This window comes from Bombina bombina, chromosome 1 (assembly GCF_027579735.1).
Source record: "Bombina bombina isolate aBomBom1 chromosome 1, aBomBom1.pri, whole genome shotgun sequence".
In the NCBI taxonomy this organism is placed as follows: domain Eukaryota; kingdom Metazoa; phylum Chordata; class Amphibia; order Anura; family Bombinatoridae; genus Bombina; species Bombina bombina.
The window spans coordinates 277,348,849-277,366,297 of NC_069499.1; the positions used below are offsets into that span (position 1 = coordinate 277,348,849).

General features: G+C 35.7%; 1 protein-coding gene across 3 annotated transcripts in view; it reads right to left on the bottom strand.

Annotated features, from left to right (window-relative positions):
- Positions 1-17,449, bottom strand: part of SLC35F5 (solute carrier family 35 member F5) — a 286,304-nt gene that overhangs the window by 202,866 nt on the left and 65,989 nt on the right. For 2 of the 3 annotated variants that reach the window (XM_053698002.1, XM_053698003.1), the window contains exons 4-5: positions 3,647-3,709; positions 904-985 (exon numbers count right to left, since the gene is read on the bottom strand). In XM_053698002.1, the coding sequence (XP_053553977.1) occupies positions 904-985; positions 3,647-3,709 (145 nt within the window). The remainder of the gene's footprint in view (positions 1-903; positions 986-3,646; positions 3,710-17,449) is intronic. The other variant, XM_053698004.1, reaches the window with a different exon arrangement.

Genomic DNA, 17,449 nt, shown 5'->3' on the forward strand with positions numbered 1-17,449 from the left:
GAGTGACACTCAACAGCTTTGCTGTGGTGCTCTTTCCCTCCTCCTGCTGGCCAGGAGTGATATTCCCACTAATAATTGAATGACGTTGTGGACTCTCCATATCCGGAAATAAAGAAATGTATCAGGTAAGCATAAATTTTGTTTTGCAGGCAATAAAACATAGCAATCACGTTAGTGGTGACATCATGCCATGAAGTGCTTTTTAAAAACTGTATCTAAGGGTGCTGGTGGTATGAATGTGGTTTTTAAAGGGACATTGTACACTAGATTTTTTTTGCATAAATGTTTTGTAGATGATCCATTTATATAGCCTATCTGGTAGTGTTTTCACAAAAATGTATAGTTTTGCATATTTTTAAGAACATTGTGCTGATTTTCAGACACCTAACCAAGGCCCACAGTGTCAGATGTATACATTTATTTACAGGGTCCTGTTTATGTTATGTGTCTTTTCATATGCAGGAAAGGGGGGGGGGGAGGTGGGGAGTGTCAAATCTTTTTGTTTACCCAGCCCCTTTCAGTGGGTGTCCCAGACTACCTTGTCTACAGTGCTAAACTGGGAGCTTCTTAAGTAAGTTTTTAAAAGGTTTTATACTTGATTTTTAGATCAGTATCTGTGCATATTCATCTTTATAGTGGTGTCTATTACATGCAGTTATATAAAAATGGGGATATACTGTCCCTTTAACGTAGATACTTCCACTGTAAAATAAAAGTATTAAATAAGGTCTGAACATTTTTATGTGTGTACAGATGATTAAAGAGTTAAATATACTAGTTCTGATACAAATAAAAAAGAGCCAGATTCCTACTAATTATACAGAAGCTGATTAACATTATTAACACGGTATCAGATATTAGCCCTGCAAATATTTACATAAATATGTTTTTTTTCTTTCTTACTTTTATCAACTTCATTATTTGTGTTCACCAACTTCTCACTCTGCAAATCATGAAACTTGACAGGAACATAGAGAGGCTCACTCTGTAAGGACAAAAAGCAGGACATGCTATATTAACTGTACACCAAAGGAAGTGTTGATGTTGATAGTAGGAAACACAATCAAGCAAAGTACTTGTGATACTGTGCCACATAGAGAAGGGTAGAGAGGACACATAAAATGTCTGCCATCTATATCACATGACAGCCATCAGCCAATGACTCTCTATGTATACATTGTGAATTATGAACATGATCAGTAGAAGATGGTGCCTCAGAAAGCTTTCATGTAAAAATACTATGCACACTTTGATAATGGACTAAAATTGGAAAGTTTTTAAAACTGCATGATATGATTCATGATCAGTTTCATTCTTAATTTAGTGTCTCTTCAAGTGATAAAATACATATTTTGGTAATGTTGAACCACCCACAAATAAGGGTTTGCTCAAAAAGTATGTCAGCTATAGCGAACTTCTAAACTCTCATTTACTGCAGTTCATCTTCTAGCTTAGGGGCAGTGAAGCGCCGTTTCACAGAAATATATACAATGGCGGAAAATTTCAGATTTCAAATTAATTAAATTCATTTGAAAAACTTCTTGACCAAGGTTCAGTAAGAATTCAGAGGGTTTTTCAAATGAGAAAAGTCTCCCTGTTTCCTGCTTTCAAGTGGAGCTGATGCAAAGCTTGGGAAACTTACCTCATTCTTTAGTGAATAATTATTTTTAAATGATGCATATGAATCATAAGAAAAGGAGACTTAGTTACATGTGCTATGCTATCAGAAGTGCAAGTTCTAAAGGAGATAACATCCTATGCATTTACTAACTAAACAGTCTCTTATAATTATATGCTGAAATAAGACTTTCCTTTGTTCTTCTCAGTCAATATTGATTAGACTCAATGCAGACGACAAAGCCCTTCACTCTAGAAAATCTTTTTTATTGCAAAATTCACATAAAAATAGTGGTTCTAAGTAAAAGAACATTAAAGGGCCATAATACCCAAATGTTTAAACACTTGAAAGTGATGCAGTATAGCTGTACAAAGCTGACAAGAAAATTTCACCTGAACATCTCTATGTAAAAAAGAAAGATATTTTACCTCAAAAGTTCCTCAGTAGCCACCTCCCATTGTAAAGGATTTCTAAGCAGCATTTTAGTATGTCTGTCCTAGGACAGCTTAGGGGATGAGCCTTGTGCACTCTCATATTATTTCACCAATCAGGTAAAGGAAGCTTACTATGAAATCTCATGAGAGTTAAGTCAAATCTCATGAGATCACAGTAAGAGTTCATGACCTCAGCACTGCTGATGTTGATTGGCTGCTGTTCATTTCTTCATTTTTTTTATTTTTTTACCTGCAGCTGGGAGCAGGTGAAGTATAACTTTTTACACAGAACTTACTCTGCTGAGCTGAGGCGATTGTGAGGTAAAATATCTTCCTTTTTTACATAGAGATGCTCAGGTGATATTTTTCTGTCAGCTTTTTACAGTTATACTGCATCAGTTTCAAGTGATTTAGCATATGAGTATTATGTCCCTTTAAATATATCATTTAAACATAGTATGTGCTCAAGCTAACTAGCAAAGGTAAAATATCTTTCACTGACTTACCAGGTACAGAAAACAATAGGAAGTAAGTATCCGACAGTAAATAAGCACAGCTAAGCAAGCAGCAGTCAAAGCATGGAAACCGTGTAAACAAGGCAGCAGTGGCCAAAGGATCGAGGCTGGTGGGTAAACAAGTGAGACTAAAGGTGAAGTGGCCAAAAAGATAGAGGGCAGGGTAGAAGCAGCTAGAAGATCAGTTGCCAAAAGGAAGGATTGTGGGTAAAAAGAAGCGTTCCAAATGATAGATGGAGGTAAAGGGGGGCAGCTAGAGTAAAAGTGACTAAAAGGATGGAAGAGATGACCATGATGAGAAATAGGGGAGCCATGTGCATAGAATGGTACAGTCCAGCAGTCAGCATGTACATGTAGTAGTGGGGGTACACATAAGTGCTTTAAAGTAGGGAATAATTGATTAGTAGAAATATAAATATTAAAAGTAATTAAAGGGACACTGAACCCAATTGTTTTCTTTTGTGATTCAGATAGAGCATGAAATTTTAAGCAACTTTCTAATTTACTCCTATTATCAAATTGTATTCATTCTCTTGCTATATTTATTTGAAAAAGAAGGCATCTAAGCTTTTTTTTGGGGTTCAGTACTCTGGACAGCACTTTTTTATTGGTGGATTAATTTATCCACCAATCAACAAGAACAATCCAGGTTGTTCACCAAAAATGGTCTGGCATCTAAACTTACATTCTTGCATTTCAAATAAAGATACCAAGAGAATGAAGACAATTTGATAATAGGAGTAAATTAGAAAGTTGCTTAAAATGTCATGCACTATCTGAATCACGAAAGAAAAAAATTGGGTTCAATGTCCCTTTAAGGGGGAAGCAGGAACAGAATTTGCAGACAGATAAGTACAGGGGTTATATAAAATCTCCTACACTTGGTTGTTTGCAAATGTTATTCTGAGAAGGGGGAACTCTGTGCAGAGAAGGGTGAGAGAAACTGAAGATAAAGCATTGCACTGTGGGAAATAGTGAGATATATGAGTAACATGTATAGTTAGATAGTAGGAATGATCTGAGCAGTAAGTAGAAAGACAGTAGGAAGAGTTTATAGATGTGCAACGCTGAGGTCTTACCAATGCATGGGTCAGAGAGCTGTCTGTAGTACATGCAGCAAAATAACCTTCAGCATCTGCAAACTGAATACAAAGGTGTTTTAGAGATAGTGCTGTAAGTTAGTTATCCTGAAATACAAAAAAAAAAACAAAAAAAACAAAAGCCGAGCACTTGCTAAAGAGGGGAAGTCTTTATCCCAAAATGTTTCACATAAAAAAATATTTCTGTTCTTTAAATCCAGTGAATGTTTTGCTTTATTTGGAAATATTTTAAACTATCTTTTTTCAGTGTGTGTGTTTGTGTATGTGTGTGTGCATGTGTGTATGTATGTGAATATGTGCCTGTGTGTATGTATTGTATGTGTTTGTGTGTATATTTGCGTGTGTATGTATGTATGTATGTGTGTATGTGATGTGTATGGTATTGTATATGTGTTTGTGTGTACGTGTGTGTATGTGTGTACGTGTGTGTATATGGTGTTGTATATGTGTTTGTACGTGTGTGTGTGTGTGTGTGTGTATGTATGTATGTATGTGTGTACGTGCGTGTGTGTGTATGGTGGGTATATGTGTTTGTGTGCATGTGTGTATATGTGTGTCCAAACAGTTGCACTTTAATCCAGAGAGGTTTGAATGTCTATCAGGACTTCTCACTATTTTATTAGTAAATGACTTGTTTGTATAAGCAGTGGGTTTTCATCACACCTTTAGGGGTGTATCTTAGTTTCCTATACATACGGGCACTTGGTTGTACCATTCTTGGAGTATTCTTGAGTAGGTTCCCAGTGGCCGGACACACTGCTTAATATAACCTGTATGCTTTGGTTTATAGAAGGGTTATGGAATGCACTGGGTATTTATGTGCTTTCTATTTTTGATACAAGAGAAGTGGAAGATAAAACGGTTCCCTGATGGATATGTCAGAATTTTTATAATGTGGTAACATGTGTGATCACATTAAAAGGGACACTGAAACCAAATTTTTTCTTTCGTGATTCAGATAGAGCATGAAATTTTAAGCAACTTTCTAATTTACTCCTATTATCAAATTTCCTTCATTCTCTTGGTATCTATTTGAAATGCAAGAATGTAAGTTTAGATGCCGGCCCATTTTTGGTGAACAACCTGGGTTGTTCTTGCCGATTGGTGGATAAATTCATCCATCAATAAAAAATTGCTGTCCAGAGTTCTGAACAAAAAAAAGCTTAGATGTGTTCTTTTTCAAATAAAGATAGCAAGAGAACGAAGAAAATTTGATAATAGGAGTAAATTAGAAAGTTGCTTAAAATTGCATGCTCTATCTGAATCATGAAATAAAAAAATTGGGTTCGGTGTCCCTTTAATATGACTTCAAGCGAGGTTATAATTTAACAAAAAAAACAACTCAAAATGGAGCAATTTTACTCGAATTATAAAGGATGATGGATTGCTTGATAAATGTGATCACTTTTGGCTAGATTACGAGTTTGGGGTAAGGGGTCCTAACGCTACTTTTTAAAGCCCGCTGGTATTATGAGTCAGGCAGGTACAGGTGTACCGCTCACTTTTTTCCGTGATTTTAGCATACCGCAAATTCCCTTACGTCAATTGCGTATCCTATCTTTTTAATGGGATTTGCCTAACGCCGGTATTATGATCACCTGAAAAAGTGAGCGGTACAGCTTCTACCTCCAAGACTTCTACCGCATTTAAAAGTCAGTAGTTAAGAGTTTTATGAGCAAAAGCCGGAACATAAAACTCTTAACTAAAGTCCTAAAAGTACACTAAAAACCCATAAACTACCTATTAACCCCTAAACCAAGCCCCCCCCCCCCACATCGGAAACACTTAACTAAAATGTTTAACCCCTAACCTGCCGACCGGACATCGCCACCACTGTAATATATTAAACCCTAAAAAGCCGCACTCCCGCCTTGCAAAAACTAGTTTAATTTTATTAACCCCTAATCTGCCGTCCCTAACATCACCGACACCTACCTACATTTATTAACCCCTAATCTTCCGACCCCAACGTCGTCGCTACTATATTAAATTTATTAACCCCTAAACCTAAGTCTAACCCTAAGTCTAACCCCCCCAACTTAAATATAATTTAAATTAAACTAAATAAATTTAATATAATTAAATAAATGAATCCTATTTAAAACTAAATACTTACCGATAAAATAAACCCTAAGCTAGCTACAATATAACTAATAGCGGGTCCATCTTGAAGACATCCGACGCGGAGCATCCTCTTCCTTCTTGATCCGACGACTGAATGAAGGTTCCTTTAAGTGACGTCATCCAAGATGGCGTCCCTTGAATTCCGATTGGCTGATAGAATCCTATCAGCCAATTGAAATTAAGGTAGGAAAAATCCTATTGGCTGATGCCCAGAGTTCTGAATAAAAAAAAAAAGCTTAGATGTCTTCTTTTTAAAATAAAGATAGCAAGATAACGAAGAAAAATTGATAATAGGAATAAATTAGAAAGTGGCTTAAAATTGCATGTTCTATCTGAATCATGAAAGAAAAAATTTGGGTTCAGTGTCCCTTTAAGTTAGGGTGGGGTTAGACTTGGGGTTAGACTTAGGTTTAGGGGTTAATAAATGTAATATAGTAGCGGCGACGTTGGGGTCGGAAGATTAGGGGTTAATAAATTTAATATAGTTGCGGCGACGTTGGGGGGGCAGATTAGGGGTTAATAAATATAATGTAGGTGTCGGCGATATTGGGGGCAGTAGATTAGGGGTTCATAAGTATAATGTAGGTGGCAGCGGTGTCCGGAGCGGCAGATTAGGGGTTAATAATATAATGTAGGTGTCAGCGATAGCGGGGGCGGCAGATTAGGGGTTAATAAGTGTAAGATTAGGGGTCTTTAGACTCGGGGTTCATGTTAGGGTGTTAGGTGCAGATATAACTTTTATTTCCCCATAGGAAACAATGGGGCTGCGTTAGGAACTGAATGCTGCTTTTTTGCAGGTGTTAGGTTTTTTTCAGCCAGCTCAGCCCCATTGTTTCCTATGGGGAAATCGTGCACGAGCACGCTCAGCCAGCTTACCGCTACCGTAAGCAGCGCTGGTATTACAGTGAGATGTGGAGCTAAATTTTGCTCAATGCTCACTTTTTAGAGGCTAACGCCGGGTTGAAAAAAACTTAATAATACCAGCGCTGTTTGTAGGTGTGCGGTGAGCTGGAACTGAGCGTTAGCACCACATGGCTTTACTGACAAAACTCGGTATATAGCCGTTTAGATCTACTTATGTTATCAATTCAACAATATGGGAAGTTTTTAGTTTATTTATATCAGTTGTATGTAACTACTGACCAATCTGATGTGAATAGTATTTTGTCTATGAGTAGCAGTTTTGCTTAAAGGAATAGGAAAGTCAAAATGTAACTTGCATGAAATGTGCTTCGTTCTCTTGGTTTCCTTTGCTGAAAAAGAATACGCACATATCCTACACTAGCGGGAGATAGCTGTTGATTGGTGCCTGCACAGATTTGTATCTTGTGATTGGCTAACTAGATGTGTTCAGCTAGCTGCCAGTAGTCCAATGTTGTTCCTCCAGCAAAGGATAACAAGAGAATGAAGTAAATCTGATAATAGAAGTAAATTGGAAAGTTGTTTAAAACCTTATGTTCTATCCAAATCATGAAAAACATTTTTGGGGTTTCCTGTCCCTTTAGCTTTACATGAATTGCATTTTAGTACAGCCACAGCTTTCAGGGAACAAATTATGTTAGGATGTATACAACCAAAATTGCCCAATGAGGAATTAGGAGTGGTCCAATAAAGAACTTACATCAGCATCATAATGTTGTTTTATATGCTTAGGAGCCTGCCCACTTCTGGAGCACTATATGGCAGCAGTTTTGCAAGAATGTTATCCATCTGCAAGAGCACTAGGTGGCAGCACTATTTCCTGCCATATACGGCTCCAGATGCCTTCCTACGTATCTCTTCAACACAGAATATTATGGGAATTAAGCAAATTTGATAATAGAAGTAAATTTGAAACATTTTTAAAAATGGTCTGCTCTGTCTGAATTGGAAAAGAAAATGTTTGGGTTTAATATCCCTTTAAGATTGATGTACAGGCTGATCATGATAATTAAATATGCCTAATGATTCGCAGATGCAATCTACTATAGATGCTGCTACCATGGCGTTGGCAGACAATAGATATTGACCAATGAGGAAACAGGTGCGGTCTGATATGATAGTAACATTGTCTAAATATACTTGACAAGCTGACAAGCAGATGAATTGTTATAAAAGTTTCCATAACTTAATTCCAAGAATAATATTCTTTGGTTTGGTATATTGTATCCAGCTTGGTAATGCGCTGTTTTTAGAAGTTCATTGATTCACTTTGTACACAGAAGGGCAGGGTTCATGGGAGATAAACCTTGCACAGAGCACATTGTTTGTTAAGCAACTGTTTGGAGGATTCACACTGTCTCGAAAAAGGCTCCTATTGGAGCTGAAACATCGACCTCATGCTGCCACTTGCTGTAGGGATTGAGAATATCCCACAAGTAAGGATGAATCCGTGGACTGGATACACCATGTAAGAGAAATAAAGGATTTGATATGTTTATAAAAGTCCTGTGAGTGTCTGGATAGTTAAATTACCTTTATATGGATTACAGAGCACCTGGGCAAATTGTTTATCGAAAGTGGAGAGTGCATGATTTTGGGAGAGTATATATTTCACTGTGTGCGTTTGTACTGGATTGCTTGTTGTTTAAAAGCCAAAACTTACTGTGAATTGCAACAACTTTATTCTCATTAAGTGCCTGCCACAACTATATTTAGTCAGCGCGACTGTATCCGATTGTGTGTAGAGTATCACCCAATATTTCATCACATATATAAATTTCTTGGTGAATTTGTAAAATTGTGTATACTATTGAATTGCCATGGTGCAAACAGTTTTTTGTTAGCGATAAGGCTATATGGACAAGGTGATCCAGGAATACCATGTTTAAAATAGCCTGGTTAAAGATATTTATATTTTATGAGTAAAGTGATAACACCGTATTTACAGGCAGTTGAACTCAGCAACTGATTTAGCTATTCTGCTGCCTATAGTCACTTCAGTCTGCTCAATGCTGTTAACAGAGCTGGTAGTGCAGGAATGAAAGACAAGTTGGAATAGTATTTCTCGTTTATGTAGCTTCTTAGCTCTTCCTTAATATTTTATTTGCAGTCATCTTGGTTTATTTAGGTTTGTAAATATCATTTAGTACAAAAGCAACAGGATCAGGCTTACTTTTTTGCTTCACTGCCATAGGAACTGTTTCTAACCAGATTATGACCCTTAGTAGTAATGACACTTCATATTTTTTATAGTTGACTTACAACCTAACCTCAGACATAATGAGCAACATTCAGGATATAGTAGAGAAGCTCATTCACACTGTGCTTTGTGGCATAGGTACTAGCAGATTAATCTTTATTGCTACAAAATTACTTATCGGTTTTACTCAAATTCGAATATCCTACTTATATTAAGTGGAGAGTGCTGTTTCCTTTGATCAGGGGTCAAGTTCTACAAAAAAAATGTGTGAGAACTCAGACTGCCACCCCACCTCGCAATTAATATACACTGTATTTGTATGTATATAATCTATACACTTTGGTTAATGAAAGCAAATTAAATCCAATGAAGGGTTGAATGGTTGCCTTTGGGCCTGAGAATCCTCCTCTGTCACAGAATCTCACCCACTTAAGGTGCAATAGTCCTATTTCTGCTGAGAGGGGCTAAATAACCCCAGAGCAAGTCACACAGAAATGTAAGCACCCTCTGTTACACATATTGCAGGGTGATAACACAGCAGGACCACCAACATGATTGCATATAGTGTATTGTAGGAAGTGTTACTGCCCATTACTAGAGGATCTCACTATCCCTCTACTCAGACTGTGCTCCAGCTCCTACCACCACCAGCAGAAGTGTTTACTGAAGCTTTTCTGTTCTCTGTCCAGAGGGAACTTTTCCTCCTGCAAAAATAGTGAATATGTTGATGAATCCTCCTATAGTTATAAAGTTGGTGTTTGGGCTTTAGGACTAGTTCAGTGATCAAGTTACCATTCTGTTTTCTTGTTGTTAATCCTTTACCATTTTATAATATGCCTAGTGTCCAAGAAGGGGCCCTTTTTTATTGCTATTTTTTCTTTTATTCTCCACTTAAATTCCCCATTGTGTCATAGATACCTCTTGAAGTGTCCAATAGAGACCTCTATTAGTCATGAGGGAAAATTATCTTATATTTCACCACATTCTAATGTGATATATTATTCTAAAAAAAATAAGTTTTTCCCCCAGTTTGTTTGGGGTTTTTTGTTGGGGTGGGGGCAATGTTTGATATTTAGTCAACCCTGACACTGAATTTCTTGAGGGTATTGTCCTGATTTGTGATTTTTCAGTATTATGTATATCTCTGTATATGCTTTTAAACTTTTTTTGACATAACCTACCAGTTATGTTATGTTTTATAAGCTCAATAAGAAAATTAAAAAAAAAGCCAAACTAGATTAGGGTACCTATACGTTTTACTATAACTTTACACAGAACTCTTCTATATTTAAATAACTCATTTTAAAAAACACTCAGCATATTAAAATCAGGATAATCTTTCGCAATTATGTCCCTTTAAATGGGGCTGTCAAGGTTTGTATTTCCCATACTGTACACTTGCAGGTTACTCAAAGCAATGCTAGAGCAGATCAATCTATACTGTACTTTATTTTTTAAGAGTTATCTGTTTGCAGCCTGACTAACACTTTACACACAGGTAGGTCATAGTGACAAATGTTTGACTGCATTACATACCTAAAACACCAGTTTTTTTTACAAGAAGCCATAAATGGTACAAAATATGCTATAGAAAACACATTTCTATATTTTTATCACTACTTGCTAATACCACAGGATATCTACTGATCTACTATTAAACACTTTTAAATTATTGATGCACTACAATGTCCTTATAGTTAGGTTAGGAACAGTCACTCTTTATTTGCTACTAATGGAGTTTGTCTCCATCATGTGGTAATATTCTATATTGCAAGCCTGCGTACTGAGCTGATAAGTGAATGCATTTTAGAAGGGACTTTACAATTAAATTAAATCTGCACTCCACACAAATTTAATGAAAAACTACCAACATTGTAATATACATTTATTTATTTTGCTTTAAAATACATCTAAAAATTGTTTCCAGTATCCCTTTTTGCAGTACAGTGTCCATTTAATAGTACTTTCAAAGTGATTTAGTTTGTTTTACACATTGCACAAGCTATATTACCATTACTTGTACTACATCTAGAATGAATTGCCTAAGTTTAAATTTTACACAGTAATGTGACACAGTAATGTGCTTCGAAAAGGAAAATAGTGAAGGAAGGCAATTACAATGCTCTATGAGGTCTGGGGACAATACAAAATGAGTGGAGAGGAGGCAACATTCTATATAGAGACGGTCATCAGAACAAAAAAAAAAGCTAAAAGGTCAATTGTCCAGGTTACTACCCATGCAAAATGGGGGGGGGGGGGGAATTGGACACTAAATTTCATATCCTTCATGTATAGAATTTTGCCAAATCAACAGCCAATATATATATATTTAATAATTGTATAAAAAGGACATAATTTGTTGTGGTTAATAACAAATATCACAAATTATTACTACACAATAAGATGTTTAACAACACACACACACACACACACATACATACATACATACACACACACACATACATATATATATATATATATATATATATATATATATATATATATATGTGTGTGTGTGTGTGTGTGTGTGTGTGTGTGTGTGTGTGTGTATGTATGTATGTATGAAGATTATAAAGATGTGCACTCTCACCCATCAAACAACTGCCAGGGTGCTAGCAATTCATAAATCCAAACATAAACACAGGCTTGTACTCTCTGGTCATTTCAATCAATTTACTTGTGAACTATGTGATGTTTCGGGGACAAAGCTTCCCCTTCCTCAAACCGTTTGAGGAAGGGGAAGCTTTGTCCACGAGACGTCAAAAACTTTTCAAATAAATTGATTGAAATGACCAGAGGGTGTAAGCCTGTGTTTATTTTTGGATATATATATATATATATATATATATATATATATTTATACATACATATATATATTTATACATACATATATATATATATTTATACATACATAGATACGTACATACATATACACATGCTGGTGTAAAAAATGCTGTAAAAAAAGAAAAAGAAAATAGAAATAATTATATATATTTTTTTTATGAAATAACAAAATGTAAACTGAGTAAACAGAAGAACAATCAAATCAATATTTGGAGTGACCACCCTTTGCCGTCAAAACATGATCAATTCTTCTAGGTTCACTTGCGCAAAGTCAGGTATTATGTAGGCATATACAGTATGCATGATTAAACAATTATACCAAACAGGTGCTAATGATCATCAGTTTAATATGTAGGTTCAAACACAATCATTAACAAACAGAATCAGTTGTATAGGAGGAATACAACTGGGTGAGGAACAGCCAAACTCTGCTAACAAGGTGACGTTGCTGAAGACAGTTTAACGTCAAGTGCAAAACAGAAAGAGAAGCAATCTGCCAGGAACGAACAATGGCTCAATAGCTTGTTCTATGCCCGGTCTCCCTGGGGGTGATGGGGGAAACCAGACGTGGACTCCTTGCCCAATGTGCTTAGAGGGATATGGCTGCACCACACTGACGAGGCCCAGAGAAGGCCGAAACGATTGTCTGGGGTTGCTGTGTTTCTTGTTCAGAGGAGAATTGCCTGGTATTTCGGGGCTGGACTGACCATGTCGGCGGGATCAGACTGATATACTACAGGAAAGTTTTCCTCTGTGAAAAGCACAATTGGGTAGAAAGAAAGAAGCTACTCCCAGGTGGCAACCGGGACATAGAACAAGCTATTGAGCTGTTGTTCATTCCTGGCAGACTGCTTCTCTTTCTGTTTTGCAAGTTTAACGTCAAGTGTCTTACACCATGGCAAGAGGAGCACAGCACCAAGACACAAAGTAGTTATACTGCATCAACAAGGTCTCTCCTAAGTAGAAATTGCAAGGCAGACAGGGTTTTCTAAATGTGCTGGCACAAAGAAACGGGAAAGTTGAGAACCGTAGATGCAGTGGTTGGCCAAGGAACATTAGTGCAAATAAGAAGATAGTGTATAAGATACACCAAGTAGCACTGTAAGGGTATTGATTCTATACAATAAATAAAAAACATAATATGAAATTATCTAAAAATAGGTATAAAAACAGACAAATGGCAAAGATGATATACACAGTGTCATTAATAATATAGGTAATTAGGGATGCACCGAAATTTCGGCCGCAGAAAGTTTCGGCCGAAAATTGCATTTTTGGCTATTTCGGTTTTCGTTTTTTTAGCCTGTTATTTTCGGTAAAATTATTGTGTAGCATGTTTCAAATTTGATGCTAGCCTAGAGCTGCTGTTTAAGTTTATTACTTGACTTTCTGTTCTGCATATAATGAGTTTTCTAGGACTATACTTTATTTGGATAATTATTAAAAAAAAAAACTGTTAAATATGATTCTGTTACATAGAACTAAATGAAGAATAATACAGTATATTGATATTTATAATTGTTTTAAGTAGAGATGCACCAAAATTTTGGTCGCAGAAACATTTTGGCCGAAAATGACATTATTGTTTGCCTGTTTTGTTTTTTCTTGGTAAAATTATTGTGTAGCATATTATTGTTTTAAGATATTTTTGGCCAATTTTAGTGTGTTACTTTCAATAAAAGTGTGGGATTTTTTTATTGCCCTAATTATGCAAAAAAAAAATCTAAAAAAAATTAATTTGAAAAAATGCATTTTCGGTATCAGTTTCGATTTTCGGCCAAGTGCATCCCGGATTTTCGGATTCGGTCCAGAATTTCCATTTTGGTGCATCACTATAGGTAATATAATAAATTCTAAAGCAATTCCAGAAAGAAAGAAATAGTCCCAAAACTGAATAAAATGCTGATAGTCAGAGTCTCTCAATACCAGCTATGTATAAAATGGTCAAAAGTACTTGATGAATCTGTTGTAAGTCTTGTTGAGATAAATACTGCTCAAACACTGAACTGTCCTGCTCCTCCTTTTGTACGGGTGGTTCTGATTACTCCAAAACAGGCGTCTACAAAATAGTGGAAAAGGAGAGAAGCGCAGAATACGATTCAAGCGTAGAGCTGATACTTTATTATAGCCACACTACAAACGATAATAACAGGCACATCTCAGAACACAAAAGTACTAGACTCTTAAAGCTCGTTCCGGACTGGATCAAATAGCGGATATAATAAACAGAAGTTTTGCTTGAAGTCCTAAATAACACTTCATTGCCGTGAGATCCATTAAGCCTGATGAGATTATGGAAACAAATACACCCTCCGCTCTAACCAATATAATCCTTACTGTGCACACAAGGATCTACGGAAGTCTCACAGGGCCAAAAATAATTTAAACAGCTGATTCTACGGGTTTTGTCCCGATGGGACATTCTCAAGAATACTATGCAAATGGCGATATGTCCCTAATAAAGGGTATCAAATGATTCCGCCACCTAAGTTAATCAATCACTGATCGGGCATTAAAAAGCTATAACATAATGAAGTAATAGCAGTGTGTAAAAATATAAGTAAATAGTTTGAGAATTCAATAATACCAGAGACAAGTTCATAGGGAATTGTACGAGTATCACCAGATGTAACTTATAAATTGTTAAAACCACAACTACGGATCAATAAAAGTGACATGGGGGAAGTGGATATATGAATCTAGTGAGAATAATACAGTACGATAAACAAAGAGCGATTGAAAATACATAATATATGAGCATAATATAAAAACCACAATAAAAAAAAAATATGGAATAGCGAGGACATAGCACCAACTGCTCACAAGCAGATATTAAATATGACCATACAAATTAATACATAATAATAACAAGCAATGCTACATATCTTACAGTGTAACATTAAATGCAAATAAATAAATACAAGTGTATATATAATTAGATACAGGACAATAGATATGAACATAGATGCAGCATCAAAAATGAGTTAATTAAAAATTAAATTCATATATTAAACAATAGCTGATTGCTAGATCAATGCATATCTAAAAGGCACATATTAAAAACATACAAAAAGAGAAGAACAGATCACCCAAATTTTATATACCAAATGGATAGATGACTTGTGATATTTCATAGAAAAGCTTGAATATCCAGACCAATATTTAACCCATTAGGTTCAAGACAATCTAGTGTTTTAATCCAAAAAATTTCTCTTTGTCTGAGTTTCAATAATCTGTTGGTGTCCCATCTATCGGAAGCAACCCATTCTACAATTTTGATAGTAAGATCATGTGGATTTTCGTTGTGAAACATTTTGAAATGATACGATACACTTTGGTTTTCAAAGCCTACTTCAATATTTCTAATGTGTTCCCTTAGTCGATATTTGATCTGTTTGTTCGACCAATATAAATTAAACCACATTTACAAGTTAATTGATACACTACGTAAGGAGGTATGGCCGGTGCATCTGCTTTTACATTTGTAGGATTTACTTCCATCAAAATGAAAGAACATGGCATTATTCTGTCCTATACAGGGACACGTGACACAGTCCTGTTGTTTGCACGAATATAGACCTGGGGCCGATCCACACCAACTGTCTAGATTTCCAGATTGAGGTGCTGTCTGAGCTTCGTAGGGGCAATATAATCCTTAATATCTCTATTCTTCCTAAAAATGACTTTGGATTTATCCCCTAACACTGTACACAAAACAGGATCCAATTTTAAAACATTCCAATGTTTATTTAATATGTTTTTGATTTTGTAATGTTGGTTACTGAATCTAGTAACAAATTTAGGATTATTATCTTTTGAACATCTCCCTTGTTTATTATTTTTTGACATACTTTATTAGTTGTGATCTGTCCGTACTGGCTACCTTGCTTTGGGTCTCTTTTAAAAGGTGCAAATTATATCCATTTTCTAAAAATGTATTGGTTAAAATGTCAGATTCTCTATTAAAATTCTCTGCATTTGTACAATTGCGTTTAATCCTCTGATATTGTCCCAATGGGATATTATTTTTCCATTGCTTCAAATGCCCACTACTAGCATTAAGTAGGCTATTTCTATCGGTTGGTTTCCGAATATTCTTCACTATCAGTCTGAGTATCCTGGTATAAGATAAGATCCAAAAAAGGAATTGAAGTCAGTGAAGTGTGTAAATTTTAAGTTGTAACTATTGCCACTAATATAAGTAATAAAATTAGTAATTTCCTCAATAGGACCCTGCCATATAAGTAAAATATCGTCTATAAACCGATAATATTTATCGGTTTATATTTTTGGATTAGAAACACTAGATTGTCTTGAACCTAATGGGTTAAATATTGGTCTGGGCATTAAAACTTTTCTATGAAATATCACAAGTCATCTATCCATTTGGTATATGTAATTTTGGTGATCTGTTCTTCTCTTTTTGTATGTTTTCAATATGTGCCTTTTAGATAAGCATTGATCTAGCAATCAGCTTTTGTATAATATATGAATTTCATTTTTAAATTAACTCATTTTTTTATGCTGCATCTATGTTCATATCTATTGTCCTGTATTTAATTATATATACACTTGTATTTATTTATTTGCATTTAATGTTACACTGTAAGATATGTAGCATTGCTTGTAAATATTATGTATTAATTTGTATGGCCATATTTAATATCCGCTTGTGAGCAATTGGTGCTATGTCCTCGCTATTTCATTTTTTTTTTTTTATTGTGGTCTTTATATTATGCTCATATATTATGTATTTTGAATCGCTCTTTGTTTATCGTACTGTAATATTCTCACTAGATCTTCATATATCCACTTCCCCCATGTCACTTTTATTGATCCATAGTTGTGGTTTTAACAATTTATGAGTGACATCTGGTGATACTTGTACAATTCCCTATGAACTTGTCTCTGGTATTATTGAATTCTCAAAGTATTTACTTATATTTTTACACACTGCTATTACTTCATTATGTTATAGCTTTTTAATGTCCGATCAGTGACTGGCTAACTTAGGGGGCGGAATCATTTGATACCCTTTATTAGGGACATAGCGCCATTTGCATAGTATTCTTGAGAAAGTCCCGTTGATCGAGACGAAACGCGTAGAATCAGCTGTTTGAATTATTTTTGGCCCTGTGAGGCTTCCGTTTATTCCTCGTGTGCACAGTGAAGATTCTATTGGTTAGAGCCGAGTATGTGTTTGTTTCCATAATCTCAGCGGGCTTAACGGATCTCACGGCAGTGAAGTGTTACTTTGGACTTCAAGCAGAACTTCTGTTTATTATATCTGCTACTATATGATCCAGTCCGGAACGAGCTTTGAGAGTCTAGTACTTCATTGAGGATTTCACATGAGATGTGCCTGTTGTTATTGTTTGTCTTGTGAGTATATATATAGCGAGTGTGGCTATAATAAAGTATCAGCTTTACTACAGCGTATTATGCGCTTCTCTCCTTTTCCCACTATTTTTAAAAGGAAACTTAGTGCAGCAGATGAAAGACACATCACGCTTACTTCCCTTCACACTTGGAAGAAGTCCAGCAGTGCCATCAGCTCAAAATTAGCATAAACCAGTGGGACCCTGGTACACCTATCTACTGTCCAGAGAAGTATGGACAGAAGTGTCTTCATGGAAGCCTTATGGCTAAAAAGCCATACATCTGACATGGGAAAATGAACAAGCGACACAAAT